Consider the following 16,844-nt stretch of genomic DNA (forward strand, 5'->3'; position numbering starts at 1 on the left):
AACAGTGTTTAATCAAATCTAATATTGGACTCTATATGTCCAATTAGTTAAATGATCATTGATAAAATGTTACAGAATATACACATTTTCTTTAAACAACCAAAGAACCGCACACACATTACAGTGACAAATGTCCCCACTAGGAGTTAATTTTAAACATTTTCACATATAACTACAAACAATATCAACAACCTACTACCCAAATGTTATGGAAACATTATGAAAAATTATATTGACATAGTTCTTTTCACAATCAGTCATAGAAACATAGAAAAATAGGTGCAGGAGTAGGCCATACGAGCCACCACCATCATTCAATATGATCATGGCGGACCATCCAAAATCAGTACCCCGTTCCTGCTTTCTACCCATATCCCTCGATTCCATTAGCCCCAAGAGCTATATCTAACTCACTCTTGAAAACATCCAGCGAATTGGGAGTTTGGAGCATCGAGTAGCTCCTCTTTATTTGTGCACAAAACAGTCTCTACCTCAGAGTGCGGTGGAGGCCGGTTCTCTGGATACTTTCAACAGAGCTAGATAGGGCACTTAAAGATAGCAGTCAGGGGATATGTGGAGAAGGCAGGAATGGAGTACTGATGATCAGCCATGATCACATTGAATGGCGGTGCGAAGGGCCAACTCCTGTTCCTATCATCTATTGATCCTCCCTTTGACTGAATTCTACAACGAGAAAGTTTCTTTCTTTTTAGGACCTCAACTGTACTTTTGATGACAGATTGCTCCTCCCCCTCCTCCACCCCTTATCTCTAATGGGTCTTATGTTTCACTAAATTTGTAACCCCTGGCTTTTTACCCTTGTAGGAACATGCTATTCTTGATGTAACCCGTACTAACCATGAATCTGTCAATCTCCGCTTTAAAAATACCCACAAAAATTCACAGCCGCCTGTGGCAATGAACTCCACATATTCATCACATTCTGACTAAAGAAATTGCTCATCATTTTCTAAAGGTACGTCCTTTTATTCTGAGGCTATGCCCTGTGGTCTTAGATAGTGGAAACATCCTCCCCACATCCACTCTATCCAGACCTCTCACTATTCGTTAAATTTCAATGAGGTCTCCCCTCATCTTTGTAAACTCCAGCAAGTACAGGCTCAGTGCCCTCAAACGCACATTATACATTAACCTAATCATTCCGGGAATGTTCACCACCCCTCTTCACACAGTGGTCCCAATTTTGCCCGACCTTAGAATTTTATCCTTTCTTAAACTGTTTGTTCTATTTGTTCTGGAGACTTCAGTAACTTATCCTGCACTCTCCTTCCCTTTAACTTCATCCGTACATTTCCAATTTGTTGACCTTCACCCCCCCCCCCCCCCCATTATTTAGTTTAAATCCCTATCTATGACCCTCGTTATGCAGTTTTCCAGGATCCTAATCCCAACCCGGTTCAAATGCAGTCCGTCCCATCGGAACATCTCCCTCCTTCCCCAATACTGGTGCTTCTCTCATATTCCTTTAATCTGCTTGACCCTGTGCCAAAGATATACATAAAATGCTGGAGTAACTCAGCAGGACGGGCAGCAACTCTGAAGGGGGGGGGGGGGGGGGGGGGGGGGGGGAGAACTTGCCCTCTCTCTCTCCCCTTCCCAGTTCCCAGACAAGCCTGTCCCCGCTGAGTTACTCCAGCATTTTGTGTTTATCTTTGGTTTAAACCAGCAACTGCAGTTCCTCCATAAACATCTGATACAATAGAACTTTATTTATCCCAGGAGGGAAGTATGATCTGCCAACAGTCATAAAACACAAAATACATGAACATGAAATTAAAGAATGACCTTATGCCGATTTGCTCGTGGCTCAGGCAGCAATCTAGAGCTTATTACATAGAAACATAGAAATTAGGTGCAGGAGTAGGCCATTTGGCCCTTCGAGCCTGCACCGCCATTCAATATGATCATGGCTGATCATCCAACTCAGTATCCCGTACCTGCCTTCTCTCCATACCCTCTGACCCCCTTAGCCACAAGGGCCACATCTAACTCCCTCTTAAATATAGCCAATGAACTGGCCTCGACTACCCTCTGCAGCAGAGAGTTCCAGAGATTCACCACTGTGTGAAAAAAGTTCTTCTCATCTCGGTTTTAAAGGATTCCCCCCTTATCCTTAAGCTGTGACCCCTTGTCCTGGACTTCCCCAACATCGGGAACAATCTTCCTGCATCTAGCCTGTCCAACCCCTAAAGAATTTTGTAAGTTTCTATAAGATCCCCTCTCAATCTCCTAAATTCTAGAGAGTATAAACCAAGTCTATCCAGTCTTTCTTCATAAGACAGTCCTGACATCCCAGGAATCAGTCTGTTGAACCTTCTCTGCACTCTCTCTATGGCAATAATGTCCTTCCTCAGATTTGGAGACCAAAACTGTACGCAATACTCCAGGTGTGGTCTCACCAAGACCCTGCACAACTGCAGTAGAACCTCCCTGCTCCTATACTCAAATCCTTTTGCTATGAAAGCTAACATACCATTCGCTTTCTTCACTGCCTGCTGCACCTGCATGCCTACTTTCAATGACTGGTGTACCATGACACCCAGGTCTCGCTGCATCTCCCCTTTTCCTAGTCGGCCACCATTTAGATAATAGTCTGCTTTCCTGTTTTTGCCACCAAAATGGATAACCTCACATTTATCCACATTATACTGCATTTCCAAACATTTGCCCACTCACCCAGCCTATCCAAGTCACCTTGCAGTCTCCTAGCATCCTCCTCACAGCTAACACTGCCCCCCGGCTTGGTGTCATCCGCAAACTTAGAGATATTGCCTTCAATTCCCTCATCCATTAATACATATTGTAAATAGCTGGGGTCCCAGCACTGAGCCTTGCGGTACCCCACTAGTCACTGCCTGCCATTGTGAAAAGGACCCATTTACTCCTACTCTTTGCTTCCTGTTTGTCAGCCAGTTCTCTATCCACATCAATACTGAACCCCCAATGCCGTGTGCTTTAAGTTTGTATACTAATCACTTATGTGGGACCTTGTCGAAAGCCTTCTGGAAGTCCAGATACACCACATCCACTGGTTCTCCCCTATCCACGATACTAGTTACATCCTCGAAAAATTCTATAAGATTTGTCAGACATGATTTACCTTTTGTAAATCCATGCTGACTTTGTTCAATGATTTCACCACTTTCCAAATGTGCTGCTATCCCATCTTTAATAACTGACTCTAGCAGTTTCCCCACTACCGATGTTAGACTAACTGGTCTGTAATTCCCCGTCTTCTCTCTCCCTTCCCTTCTTAAAAAGTGGGGTTACGTTTGCTACCCGCCAATCCTCAGGAACTACTCCAGAATCTAAAGAGTTTCGAAAGATTATTACGAATGCATCCACTATTTCTGGAGCTACTTCCTTAAGTACTCTGGGATGCAGCCTATCTGGCCCTGGGGATTTATCAGCCTTTAATCCATTCAATTTACCCAACACCAATTCCCGGCTAACCTGGATTTCACTCAATTCCTCCAACTCCTTTGACCCATGGTCCCCTGCTATTTCCGGCAGATTATTTATGTCTTCCTTAGTGAAGACGGAACCAAAGTAGTTATTCAATTGGTCCGCCATATCCTTGTTCCCCATGATCAACTCACCTGTTTCTGACTGCAAGGGACCTACATTTGTTTTAACTAATCTCTTTCTTTTCACATATCTATAAAAACTTTTGCAGTCAGTTTATGTTCCCTGTCAGTTTTCTTTCATAATCTATTTTTCCTTTCCTAATTAAGCCCCTTTGTCCTCCTCTGCTGGTCTCTGAATTTCTCCCAGTCCTCAGGTATGCTGCTTTTTCTGGCTAATTTGTACGCATCATCCTTCGCTTTGATACTATCCCTGATTTCCCTTGTTATCCACGGATGTACTACCTTCCCTGATTTATTCTTTTGCCAAACTGGGATGAACAATTTTTGTAGTTCATCCATGCAGTCTTTAAATGTCTTCCATTGCATATCCACCGTCAACCCTTTTAGAATTAATTGCCAGTCAATCTTGGCCAATTCACATCTCATACCCTCAAAGTTACTTTTCTTGAAGTTCAGAACCATTGTTTCTGAATTAACAATGTCACTCTCCATCCTAATGAAGAACTCAACCATATTATGGTCACTCTTGCCCAAGGGGGCACGTACAACAAGACTGCTAACTAACCCTTACTCATTACTCAATACCCAGTCTAAAATAGCCTGCTCTCTCGTTGGTTCCTCTACATGTTGATTTAGGTAACTATCCCGCATACATTCCAAGAAATCCTCTTCCTCAGCACCCCTGCCAATTTGATTCACCCAATCTATATGTAGATTGAAGTCACCCATTATAACTGTTTTGCCTTTGTCGCACGCATAATTTCCTGTTTGATACCATCTCCAACTTCACTACTACTGTTAGGTGGCCTGTACAAAACACCACCAGCGTTTTCTGCCCCTTAGTGTTTCGCAGCTCTACCCATAGCGATTCCACATCCTCCAAACTAGTGTCCTTCCTTTCCATTGCGTTAATCTCCTCCTTAATCAGCAACGCTACCCCACCTCCTTTTCCTTTCTCTCCATCCCTCCTGAATATTGAATATCCCTGGATGTTCAGCTCCCAGCCTTGGTCACCCTGGAGCCATGTCTCCGTGATCCCAACTATATCATCGTCATTAATAGCTATCTGCACATTCAACTCATCCACCTTATTACGAATGCTCCTTGCATTGAGACACAAAGCCTTCAGGCTTGTTTTTACAACACTCTTACCCCTTATACAATTATGTTGAAAAGTGGCCCTTTTTGATTTTTGCCCTGGTTTTGTCTGCCTGCCACTTTTACTTTTCACCTTGCTACCTATTGCTTCTACCCTCATTTTACACCTCTCTGTCTCTACGCTCACACATTTAAGAAACCCTTTCCCTTTAACTCCATCCTCCACTATCCCATTCGACACCCCACCCCCCCTTATTCAGTTTAAAACCACCCGTGTAGCAGTGGCAAACCTGCCTGCCAGAATGCTGGTCCCACACCTGTTAAGATGCAACCCATCCCTTTTGTACAGTTCCCCCTTACCCCAAAACAGATCCCAGTGATCTAAGAATCTAAATCCCTGCCCCGTGCACCAGTTCCTTAGCCACACGTTCAGGTCCCGTATCTCCCTGTTCCTGCTCTCACCAGCACGAGGAACTGGAAGCAAACCGGAGATAACAACCCTGGAGGTCCTGCTTTTCAGCATTTTTCCAAGCTCTCTAAAGTCACGCTGCAGAATATTCATCCCCTTCTTTCCGACATCGTTTGTGCCGACATGCACTACCACTTCCGGATGTTCACCTTCTCCCTTGAGGATTTTCTGCACTCTGTCAGTGACATCCTGGATCCTGGCACCGCAAGGCAGCACACCATCCTCGCATCCCGTCTGTTGCCGCAGAAACCCCTGTCCGTACCTCTCACAATGGAGTCTCCCACTACAATGGTGTTGCCTGCCTTAGGCCTTTTTGGTTTTGGCTCAACAGCCCTATTCGCATCGCAAGCCAGTCCGCCGCTCAGTGTAAATTACCCTGTTGGCACGACATGTTACCCTGTTGGTAGGACATGAAACCATGGAGAGGTATCTTGTATGCTCTGATAAGATCACCTCTCATGTTTCTAAACTACAAATAACTCAGACCCAACTTCTTCCGCTAGTTCTGATAGGACTATGCCTCATCCTAACTATTCGTTTGGTGAGCCTTGTTTGGATTGCTTTCAATGCCAATATATCCTTTCTTAAATAATTCCAATAAACATTAAAAAACAAATGGTCCCAGCATTTGCCCCTGGTGAACAACAGTTGAGCCGTGGGACTGACTTACCATCGCCCAGTGGGGTAACAACATCGAAGGGCTGGATCGCCTCAGCGCAGAGGGAGAATGAGGGGAAGAGACAGTGACTTTAAGACTTTTGCCTCCATCACAGTGAGGAGGTGCCTGGTGAACTCACTGTGGTGGATGTTAATTTGTGTTTATTCTGTGTTTTGTTGTCTATTATTATATGTATGACTGCAGGCAACAAAATTTCGTTCAGACCAAAAGATCTGAATGACAAATAAAGGAATCTAATCTAATTATCAACCACCCTTCAGTGTGAAATAATAATGTTTAGAGCCTTTGCTTTCTACCTTTAAGCCTTTTTCCTGTCCATATGGCTATGAGATTAATTCTATGTGCTTCAATTCACTAATCAACTTGACTTTTATCAAATACTATCAGGTACCATAATAACAATTAAGACATTTGGACAGGTTCAAGGATAGGATGGGTTTAACGTGTTATGGGCCAAGTACGGGCAGGTGATACAAGTGTAAATGGGGCATTTTGATCAGCATGGGCAAGTTGGCCAGAAGACCCGTTTCCGTACTGTATGACTTTGCGACTCTAAATACACACTTATTACATTGCCTTCATTAACCTACTGTTACCACATCAAACAATTTAAGTCCAAAAAGATTAGCTTAACAAACCCACCCCGTCTCCTCTTTCTCAATTCAAAGGCCTCCAGCTGTTATTAAGGTTTTCCCTGAAGCACTATGCTCCAGGCTCAGAATTGCCCCCAACAGAGCACAATAGGAGCAGTGGACATGATCACAACATTTGTTGTTCTAGATACAGACAATATAGTAGTTAAAGATATTGCTAGAACAATGTTATGAATTTCAAAGCAGAATACATTCATGCAATTACATTTTCTTTTATAGGATGTGCTTAAACATGAATGGCCCACGAGGTATTTGGAATTTATCAAAGCATTTGATCTGAAGAACTCAAATAAATTATCATATATAAATGTCAGAACAAGAACCCGTTACCCACCAGTGATGTAAATGACGGCGGATGAGCGGGGGGATACCACCATACTGTTTTATAGATGTTGATATAATGAACAAACACAGCTATGAGGTGGCAGAAGAGAAGATGAAGTTCAAATAGAACACTTTTCTCAAGAGGTAGTTCAGGAATCTTGCTGTGTTTCAAAGGAATCACAGTCTGAGTTGCAAGGGGAGGACTTGTCAAGCCAGTTCCCGACCCACTCCTAAAATAAAGAAAGAAACAAAAAAAAATCAGCTGATGTGATATTTCATTTGATGTCATAAGGTTGCCAGTGGCATGATATTATCCATTTATGAGAAATGAAAGAAATCACACAATTACTTAATCAAACATTATTTTTCACTTCTCACAGTAAATTAGTATATTTTCCCTCCTCACCCAGCTTTACTAGTACAAGGACAAAAAACAAGGTGCAGGAGAAAATCAGCAGATCAGACGGCATCTGTAGAGGGAAAGGATCTTACATTAGGACTAACTGCAGGAAACAATACGAATACAAAATAGAAATATATAAATGACGTGTTGGGAGGGGCACAGATATTTACTGCATTAAATCATTTAATAATTCTTACACAGGAGTAATTGATTCTTGTGCTGCTGTTCAGCAGAAAAAACCCAGCAAAATTCAATCTTTCAGAATTAGTTATTTAGTCCCAGAAATCATAGCTTTAAGTACACAGCCTAGATTTCTTGAAACATGATGACAGTGTAGGTCTTTCAGGTGGTGAGTTCCACATCTCAACTACTCTCTAGATGGTGTATCTTACCCTGACCGCCTCCTCAATCCTTTTACCAACTATTGTAATTCTCGATGTTCTGATAATTGAATGAAAGGAACCATTTGCCTCCTCAGACACTCAATTTTAAATGGCTTACTACATCCCCCAGCCTCCAATGATTTAAAGATAACCACAGCTCATCTAAAATGTTGTAAGAAGGAATTGCAGATGCTGGTTTAAACCAAAGAAAGACAAAATTCTGGAGTAACTCAGCGGGACAGGCAGCATGTGTGGAAAGAAGGAATGAGTGATGTTTCAGGTCGAGACCCTTCGGAACTGACAAGTTACAGGTCGACAGTTCCGGGTGATGAAGAAGGATCTCGACCTGAAACGTCACCCATTCCTTCAATCCAGAGATGCTGCTTGTCCTGCTGAGTTACTCCAGCATTTTGTGTCTATCTCACCCAACCTTTTTTCAGAGCAACAATTTCAAGCTCAAACAAGCTTGTAAATCTTATCCAAATACTCCCCAATACAATTGTGATGTCTTTCCGGTATCATAGAGTCCGAGCCATGCAGCACAGAAACAGACTGTTTAGCTGACCATGTCGACATTAAAAGTTGCACATAATCATACCAAAACTATTTGTCCATATTAAGTTCAGTTCATTTTGACCAGCTGGTCAAGTAGGCAGAGGATTGGCTAACAAAGTCTAACTCAGATAAATTGCTTTTTGGGAAGTCAAACCAGGGCAGGATCTACAGTGAATGTTAGGATCCTGGAAAGTGTTGTAGAGCAGATAGATCTTGCAAAACTAGTACACAGTTATCTGAAGTGGATAGTTAAGACAACGTTTGACATGTTGCCCTTTATCAGTCAGGGAATTGAGCACAGAACTTGGTTATGTTCTAGGGAGGAACTGCAGATGCTGGTTTAAAGTGAAGATAGGCACAAAAAGTTGGAGGAATTCAGGTCAGACAGCATCTCTGGAGAAAAGGAACAGATGACGTTTCGTGTCAAGACCCTTCTTTAGACCGAGAGTCAGGGAATTCTCTCTCAGGGGAGTCCATTGATTCTCAGTCTGAAGAAGTTATGTTATAGTTGTACAAAAGATTGGTGAGACATTTGAAGCATGGTATTCAGTTCTGGCCACCCAATATAGGAAAGAAGCCAATATTTGGGGAGAGTGCAGAGAAGATGTTGCCAGGGCCCAGAACCTAAGCTGCAGGGAGAGGTTAGGCAGGTGAGGGCATTATTCCTTGTAGTTCAGAAGGGGATGATGTGCAGAAATACATAAAATCATGATGTTAATAGATAAGGTCAATGTTTAGTTTAGAGATATATCATGGAAAGAGTCTTTGGCCAACCAAGTCGACAATGACCATTCATCATCCGTTCACACTAGTTCTATGCTATCTCATCTTCTCATCCAGTCCTTACAAACTAGGGGCAATTTACAGAGCCCCAAGTCACCCACAAACACACTTGCCTTTGTGATGAGAGAGGAAACTAGAGCACCCAGAAGAAACCCACATGGCCACAGGTTGAACATTCACACTCCACATCCGGGGTTAGGATTGAACCCAGGTCTCTGATACTACGAGGCAGCAGCTTCACCAACTGCACTGCTGTACCTTTTTCCTAGGGCACTGAACTCAAGAACTAGAGGACACAGGTTTAAGGTAGGAGGGGAGGTTTAATATGAATCCAAGGGGCAACCTGTTTACACAAAGAATTGGGAGATGTGGGAAGGAAATGGAACGAGCTGCCAGAGGAAGTGATTGAAGCAGGTACAATAACAACATTTACAATATATTTGTACGGGTGCATGGATAGCAAAGGTTTAGAGGGATACAAACGCAGAAAACATCGCTAAGATGGGGTGCCTTGGTCAACATGGACAAAATGAACTGAAGAACCCGTTTTCGTGCTCTGTCTCTACATCCAAGCACTGATCCCTGTGGAACATCATTGATACAGACCTTCAACCAAAATGAAACCTTTGCACCAAAGATTTAGAGACAATTGTGGCACAAATCAAAATCATTCCTTAATGTTAATTGATTTAAATTTTGTATATTCAATAATAATAGCACTTTTGGAAATCACATTGCAATTGCACCAGAAGTCAAACGCATGCATGGCATTTTCATAATACCAAGATGCAAATCTACCCCACTCCCATGAAAAAATAATAGACCGGTCAATAATACTAGACAAAAGGCTCCAGGAATTATTTTCTTCACCTGGTTCTTGACCGTACTCCTGTAATGGGCGAGCTGGTAGAATAACCAGAACCTCCTAATGTTCCAGATTCATTGAGTGGTGTTCTGCAATATGATGTCCTACTTGGCCCTCTTCTGCCACCTGCCATGCCAAAAGATGGAACTTTACTTTTCACCCTTGATGTTTTATCTTGCATTCAAGGGCTTGCTGTAATGGAATAGAACAAAATGTATTTTACATCACAATCTATATTTCTTGGTATTGAATCACAGGGCTTGTGGAAACTATCATAACAGTAAACATTAGTCCCATAATCAAAGAATAAACGTTGCTGCCTGTCCCAGAGTTGCTCCAGCTTTTTGTGTCTACCTTTAGCTTAAACCAGCATCTGCAGTTCTTTCCTATACATAGTTTAGATGGGACATCTTGGTCAGCATAAACAACTTGGGATGAAGGATCTGTTTCCGTGCTATATAAATGTACTTTCTCCTGGACCGATTTGAAATGACAAATTACAATTGGCAATTCTATCCGATGAAACTCTTCCGTAGCCCAGAAATCAACGGTAGTCAGAGGATTGTAAACAACTGTACACAAAAACATTGGCCGTGTTAGCAATTGAGGTGCCACCCGTAACCAAAGTCTGTCCATCCCTTCCACAAACACCTATCCGCTGAATTCCTCTAGCACTTTGATTTTTGCTCAAGATTTCAGCCTCTAGTTTATTTTGTCTGTCTTCAACACACCTTGTAGAACCGTTGACGCCGATTAATACACAAAAGGACACAAGGAACGTGAATAGGCGACTTTTCGGGTAGAGACATTACAACTAATTGTTCAAGTAAACCTCTATCTACATTAGGCAAATACAAGCAATGTATTACTGGTTGCTGAATCTTTCAGGATGAATACCGACACAGTAATTGGAACAGTATACACTAACCAATAGTATATGCAGGCAACTACGCTACAGCGTGCACTTTCCTTTGTCCGATCCAACACACACCAGCTCCTGCAACTCGTCGTCAGGGAAACAGCGGGAGAGGTATCGGGGCGACCATCTCCGTAGTGGGGAGGCTCGGGGCGACACTGGCGTCAATGCCGAGCAGCTCCGGTCCGGCTCCAGCTCCAGCTCCAGCTCCAGGCTGGGTCAGGCCCGAAACACAGGCCCGGGGAAGCAGCAGAGCAGAGCGGCCGCTCCCGCGCCTATCGCGACCACGGCACAAACCTACCGTCTTTCAGCGACAACTCACCGGACTTGCGGCGCATCGAGCCCCGCGTCGCTGACGGTGAACGCGGGGCCGCCGGTAGAGGTAGAGCCGGAGCGGGTGGACGCGGGGCCGGAGCGGGTGGACGCGGGGCCGGAGCGGGTGGACGCGGGGCCGGAGCGGGTGGACGCGGGGCCGGAGCGGCGGCGCTTCTCGTCGAAGTGGGCCGGGCCTTATAACCCAGCACGCATGCGCGACCAGAGCGCTCCACGCACGCCCGACGTGCTTACGTCACACGCCCATTATCACACACGCCATTTTCCAGACCCTTCACCATGGATGTCCAGTCACTCTACACCTCCATCCCCCTCATCTTCACCATGGACGTGCAGTCACTCGTCACACATCCCCCATCACCTTCACACGTCACTTTTCCATCCCCTCCTTCACCATGGACGTCCAGTCACTCTACCCCTCCATCCCCCTCACCTTCACCATGGGCGTCCAGTCACTCTACACCCCCATCCCCCTCACCTTCACCATGGATGTCCAGTCACTCTACACCTCCATCCCCCTCATCTTCACCATGGATGTCCAGTCACTCTACACCTCCATCCCCCTCACCTTCACCATGGATGTCCAGTCACTCTACACCTCCATCCCCCTCACCTTCACCATGGACGTCCAGTCACTCTACACCTCCATCCCCCTCACCTTCACCATGGATGTCCAGTCACTCTACACCTCCATCCCCCTCATCTTCACCATGGACGTCCAGTCACTCTACACCTCCATCCCCCTCACCTTCACCATGGGCGTCCAGTCACTCTACACCTCCATCCCCCTCACCTTCACCATGGACGTCCAGTCACTCTACACCTCCATCCCCCTCACCTTCACCATGGACGTCCAGTCACTCTACACCTCCATCCCCCTCCTCCTCACCATGGACGTCCAGTCACTCTACACCTCCATCCCCCTCACCTTCACCATGGACGTCCAGTCACTCTACACCTCCATCCCCCTCATCTTCACCATGGACGTCCAGTCACTCTACACCTCCATCCCCCTCACCTTCACCATGGACGTCCAGTCACTCTACACCTCCATCCCCCTCACCTTCACCATGGACGTCCAGTCACTCTACACCTCCACCCCCCTCATCTTCACCATGGACGTCCAGTCACTCTACACCTCCATCCCCCTCATCTTCACCATGGACGTCCAGTCACTCTACACCTCCACCCCCCTCATCTTCACCATGGACGTCCAGTCACTCTACACCTCCATCCCCCTCACCTTCACCATGGACGTCCAGTCACTCTACACCTCCATCCCCCACCAGAGGGGTCTCAAAGCCCTCCGTTTCTTCCTCAACTGCAGAACCAACCAATCCCCGTCTACTGATACTCTCCTCCGCCTAGCGGAGCTGGTCCTTACCTTTAATGACTTTTTGTTTGACACCTCCCATTTCCTCCAAATACAAGGCATAGCTATGGGCTCTAGCTATGCCCGCCTCTTTCTAGGGTACGTCGAACAATCCTTGTCCAAGACGTACCGTGGCCCCATCCCCGACCTCTAGCTCTGCTACATCAATGACTGCATTGGTGCTACCTCCTGCACCCACACACAACTCACTGACTTCATCCATTTCACCACTAACTTTCACCCGGCACTCAAATGCACCTGGACCATTTCCGACATTTCCCTACCATTTCTAGACCTCACTATCTCCATCGCAGGTGATAGACTATTGGCCGACATCCACTGTAAACCAAAGATCCTATAGTGGAGCAAGATGGACTACTCCTGCGAAAAACACGTAGTATGGTCATGGGCAGATTCATGGGTAAATATAGGACCAGCTTCCGTCCATTTTGCTTACGCCCAAAGATAGGATCTTTGCTTCCGCCTCCACACTCGTATCCAAAGATCCTATCCGATATAGGATCTTTGCTCGTATCCAAAGATTCTATCGGCAATGTAGGCAACCCGACTTGTCTTTCTTCAGATTCCCCATTACGGAGGAAAGGTAAAAAAACATTTATTACTTCTGTGGCATATTGAAAATTTTATTTAGCCTGTTCAATCTCTCACTGTAGTTGAATCATTGAGCTCAGATAGTCGAGTCCTCATGGCAACATCCTTGTAAAAATCTTCTCCTCAAGAGCATTTTCTTTCTACCTCTCTGTTATTTAATGCAGAATAAGAACATATTGACTCTGTTTTATACTGAGAATTTTATTAAGTCTGCCCGAACTCTCACTATAGTTCAGATCTTAGAGCTGGGTGCTCCCCTTTGTCTCAGATACAGTTGAGGCCTCATGGCAATATCCTTGTAAAAATCTTCTCCTCAAGAGCATTTTCTTTCTACCTCTCTGTTATTTAATGCAGAATAAGAATTTCAGACTGCATATTGACTGCATGATATTTTCTGTAATTTCAGATGTCGACAGTGGGTCCAGAATACTCGCCGCCATGATCTCCTACACTGAAGGCGGAGTATTTGTCAAATAACTGCCGTCTTATGTACATTGTGTGAAATTGTGATTTGTTAACTGCACAAAACAATGTAAAATGGCGATTTATTTGTCATTGTATCTACATTGGATGTTTTGCTCTTTGGTGTAAGCAGGGATGGGGCTACCATTGTGTTACATACGTTGAATTGTACATCACTTTCACTGGTTAGCTGATATGCTGAACACTGCAGCCCTGTATATCTCATGCACAGAATAATGTGAATTCTGTAAATCTTACTATGCATGTCAGAAATAAAGTGTTAACCATGTTAATGGATTTCTATTATGAATTATTTAAAATTGAGTGGGTTGGTGCAATATTGGTGCCGTATGCTGCTAATGTGTCGTTATCAGATATTCAGTGTTAAAAAGAGAAATAAATCACAATAAAAGCGAAAAGATGTTCCTTCCACAGCGTGCGGGTAGTCTGGCCCGAATCAGCTCGGCTGAGACACGAGAGTGAAGTTGCGGGGAGGTTTACAATGTTTTCTTAATTAATGTTGTCCCTTGTCTAGTCTGAAATAAAGTTCATCATTGGATATAAAAATCAGAAGAAATGTAAATGTGTGTGTTATATGATTATATACATTTATATCACATTCATGTATGAGTGTTCTTTCCAATACAATCTAATCAGTTGTATGCTCGCTGAATAAAACCATCCTTAAATTATAAATTTTGTAAATCTTGCTCAAAACAAATTTAATTTTGTAAAATACTTCATTTAGATAACCCCACCATTACAGACAGATCTCATTCCACTCTCTGGCTATTGGGAAGACCAGACCCATTTTATTGTTGAGAAACAACTCCATAGACACAAAAACATTAAGGAACATTCCAGGGGTAGAGCAACTGGAATCTTCATATTGCTAATATTTTCCCAAATACTGCAGTTGTGAACAGTATGATTAGATGAATGAATTACAGAGTGCAAGTGTAATACAAAATCAACTCAAACAGCACATGAGCCATTTAAAAAGAAAGGATTTCAAAAAACATTAAAAAAGAAAATTAACCGAGTCAAAATTTATAAACATTTTATTCTTTAACAAGAATTAACAGAATTATGAACTAACAGAATTATAAATCTAACCCTATATCACACACACAAACTGTTCCCCCACAACACTGATTACACTGGGTCGGGTCTGGTTACTGAAATGGACGAAAAAAAGGCCCACGTTCCCTTCCGTTGTGTACGACACGTCAGCCCATTGCATTTCATAGAAACATAGAAACATAGAAAATAGGTGCAGGAGTTGGCCATTCGGCCATTCGAGCCTGCACCGCCATTCAATATGATCATGGCTGATCATCCAACTCAGTATCCTGTACCTGCCTTCTCTCCATACCACCTGATCCCTTTAGCCACAAGGGCCACATCTAACTCCCTCTTAAATATAACCAATGAACTGGCCTCAACTACCTTCTGTGGCAGAGAATTTCAGAGATTCACCACTCTCTGTGTGAAAAATGTTTTCCTCACCTTGGTCCTAAAAGATTTCCCCCTTATCCTTAAACTGTGACCCCTTGTTCTGGACTTCCCCAACATCGGGAACAATCTTTCTGCATCTAGCCTGTCCAACCACTTAAGAATTTTGTAAGTTTCTATAAGATCCCCTCAAAATCTTCCAAATTCTAGCGAGTATAAACCAAGTCTATCCAGTCTTTCTTCATATGAAAGTCCTGACATCCCAGGAATCAGTCTGGTGAACCTTCTCTGTACTCCCTCTATGGCAAGAATGTCTTTCCTCAGATTAGGAGACCAAACCTGTACGCAATACTCCAGGTGTGGCCTCACCAAGAACATGTACAACTACAGTAGAACCTCCCTGCTCCTATACTCAAATCATTTTGCTATGAATGCTAACATACCATTCGCTTTCTTCACTGCCTGCTGCACCTGCATGGCTACTTTCAATGACTGGTGTACCATGACACCCAGGTCTCGTTGCATCTCCCCCTTTCCTAATCGGCCACCATTCAGATAATAGTCTTCTTTCCTGTTTTTGCCACCAAAGTGGATAACCTCACATTTATCCACATTATACTGCATCTGCCATGCATTTGCCCACTCACCCAGCCTATCCAAGTCACCTTGCAGCCTCTTAGCATTCTCCTCACAGCTAACATCGCCCCCCAGCTTCGTGTCATCCGCAAACTTGGAGATGTTGCATTCAATTCCCTCGTCCAAATCATTAATATATATTGTAAATAGCTGGGGTCCCAGCACTGAGCCTTGCGGTACCCCACTAGTCATTGCCTGCCATTGTGAAAAGGACCCGTTTACTCCTACTCTTTGCTTCCTGTCTGCCAGCCAGTTCTCTATCCACATCAATACTGAACCCCCAATACCATGTGCTTTAAGTTTGTACACTAATCTCTTATGTGGGACCTTGTTGAAAGCCTTCTGAAAGTCCAGATATAACACATCCACTGGTTCTCCCTTATCCACTCTACTAGTCACATCCTTGAAAAATTCTATAAGATTTGTCAGACATGATTTACCTTTCGTAAATCCATGCTGACTTTGTCCAAAGATTTCACCACTTTCCAAATGTGCTGCTCTCCCATCTTTAATAACTGATTCTAGCAGTTTCCCCACTACCGATGTTAGACTAACTGGTCTGTAATTCCCCGTTTTCTCTCTCCCTCCCTTTTTAAAAAGTGGGGTTACATTAGCTACCCTCCAATCCTCAGCAGGAGTGGCCTATCTTGCTCCGCTATAGAATCGTTGCTATAAACCCACTGACTCGCATGGCTATCTGGAGTGCACTTCTTCCCACCCTGCTTCCTGTAAGGACCATCCCCTACTCCCAATTCCTCTGTCTACGCTGCATCTGCACCCAGTATAAGGTGTTTCACACCAGGGCATTGGAGATGTCCTCATTCTTCAGGGAACGGGGGTTCCCCTCTTCTACTATAGATAAGGCTCCCACCAGGGCCTTTTCTATACCCCGTGATTCTGCTCTCACTCCTGATCCCCCCACTCGTAATAAGGGCAGAATCCCCCTTGTTCTCACCTTCCACCCTACCAACCGCACATACAACAAATAATCCTCCAACATTTTTGCCACCTCCAATGTGATCTCACCACTTGCCACATCTTCCCATCTCCTCCCCTGTCTGCTTTCTGCAGAGACCGCTCCCTCCGTAACTCCTTGGTCAATTCATCCCTTCCCACCCAAACCACCCCCTCTCCGGCACTTTCCCTTGCAACCGCAGGAAATGCTACACTTGTCGCTTTACCTCCCCCCTCGACTCCATTCAAGGACCCAAGCAGTCTTTCCAGCTGCGGTAGAGGGT

General features: G+C 44.3%; 2 protein-coding genes across 6 annotated transcripts in view; one reads left to right on the forward strand and one right to left on the reverse strand.

The window, feature by feature from the left end:
- The window catches only part of tmem39b (transmembrane protein 39B), a 39,494-nt gene extending 28,299 nt beyond the window's left edge, over nucleotides 1-11,195 (reverse strand). For 2 of the 3 annotated variants that reach the window (XM_055656691.1, XM_055656692.1), the window contains exons 1-3: nucleotides 10,749-10,764; nucleotides 9,826-10,012; nucleotides 6,842-7,061 (exon numbers count right to left, since the gene is read on the reverse strand). In XM_055656691.1, the coding sequence (XP_055512666.1) occupies nucleotides 6,842-7,061; nucleotides 9,826-10,001 (396 nt within the window). In that variant the 5' untranslated portion in view covers nucleotides 10,002-10,012; nucleotides 10,749-10,764. Of the gene's footprint in view, nucleotides 1-6,841; nucleotides 7,062-9,825; nucleotides 10,013-10,748; nucleotides 10,765-11,058 lie in introns of those variants that run through there. The other variant, XM_055656689.1, reaches the window with a different exon arrangement.
- LOC129709972 (uncharacterized) lies at nucleotides 10,741-16,553 on the forward strand. 3 transcript variants are annotated; one of them, XR_008725607.1, is made up of 2 exons: nucleotides 10,741-10,850; nucleotides 13,460-16,553. XR_008725607.1 is itself a non-coding variant. In XM_055656693.1 (2 exons), the coding sequence occupies exon 1, from the start codon at nucleotides 11,510-11,512 to the stop codon at nucleotides 12,593-12,595; it is 1,086 nt and encodes a 361-aa protein (XP_055512668.1). In that variant the 5' UTR covers nucleotides 11,504-11,509; the 3' UTR covers nucleotides 12,596-12,862; nucleotides 13,460-16,553. The 3 variants fall into 3 exon arrangements, 1 of the variants encoding a protein (XP_055512668.1); XM_055656693.1 differs by lacking the exon at nucleotides 10,741-10,850 and adding an exon at nucleotides 11,504-12,862; XR_008725606.1 differs by lacking the exon at nucleotides 10,741-10,850 and adding an exon at nucleotides 12,869-13,045.
- Nucleotides 16,554-16,844: the final 291 nt, after the last annotated feature.

This window comes from Leucoraja erinacea, chromosome 26 (genome assembly GCF_028641065.1).
Source record: "Leucoraja erinacea ecotype New England chromosome 26, Leri_hhj_1, whole genome shotgun sequence".
Taxonomy (NCBI): Eukaryota; Metazoa; Chordata; class Chondrichthyes; order Rajiformes; family Rajidae; genus Leucoraja; species Leucoraja erinaceus.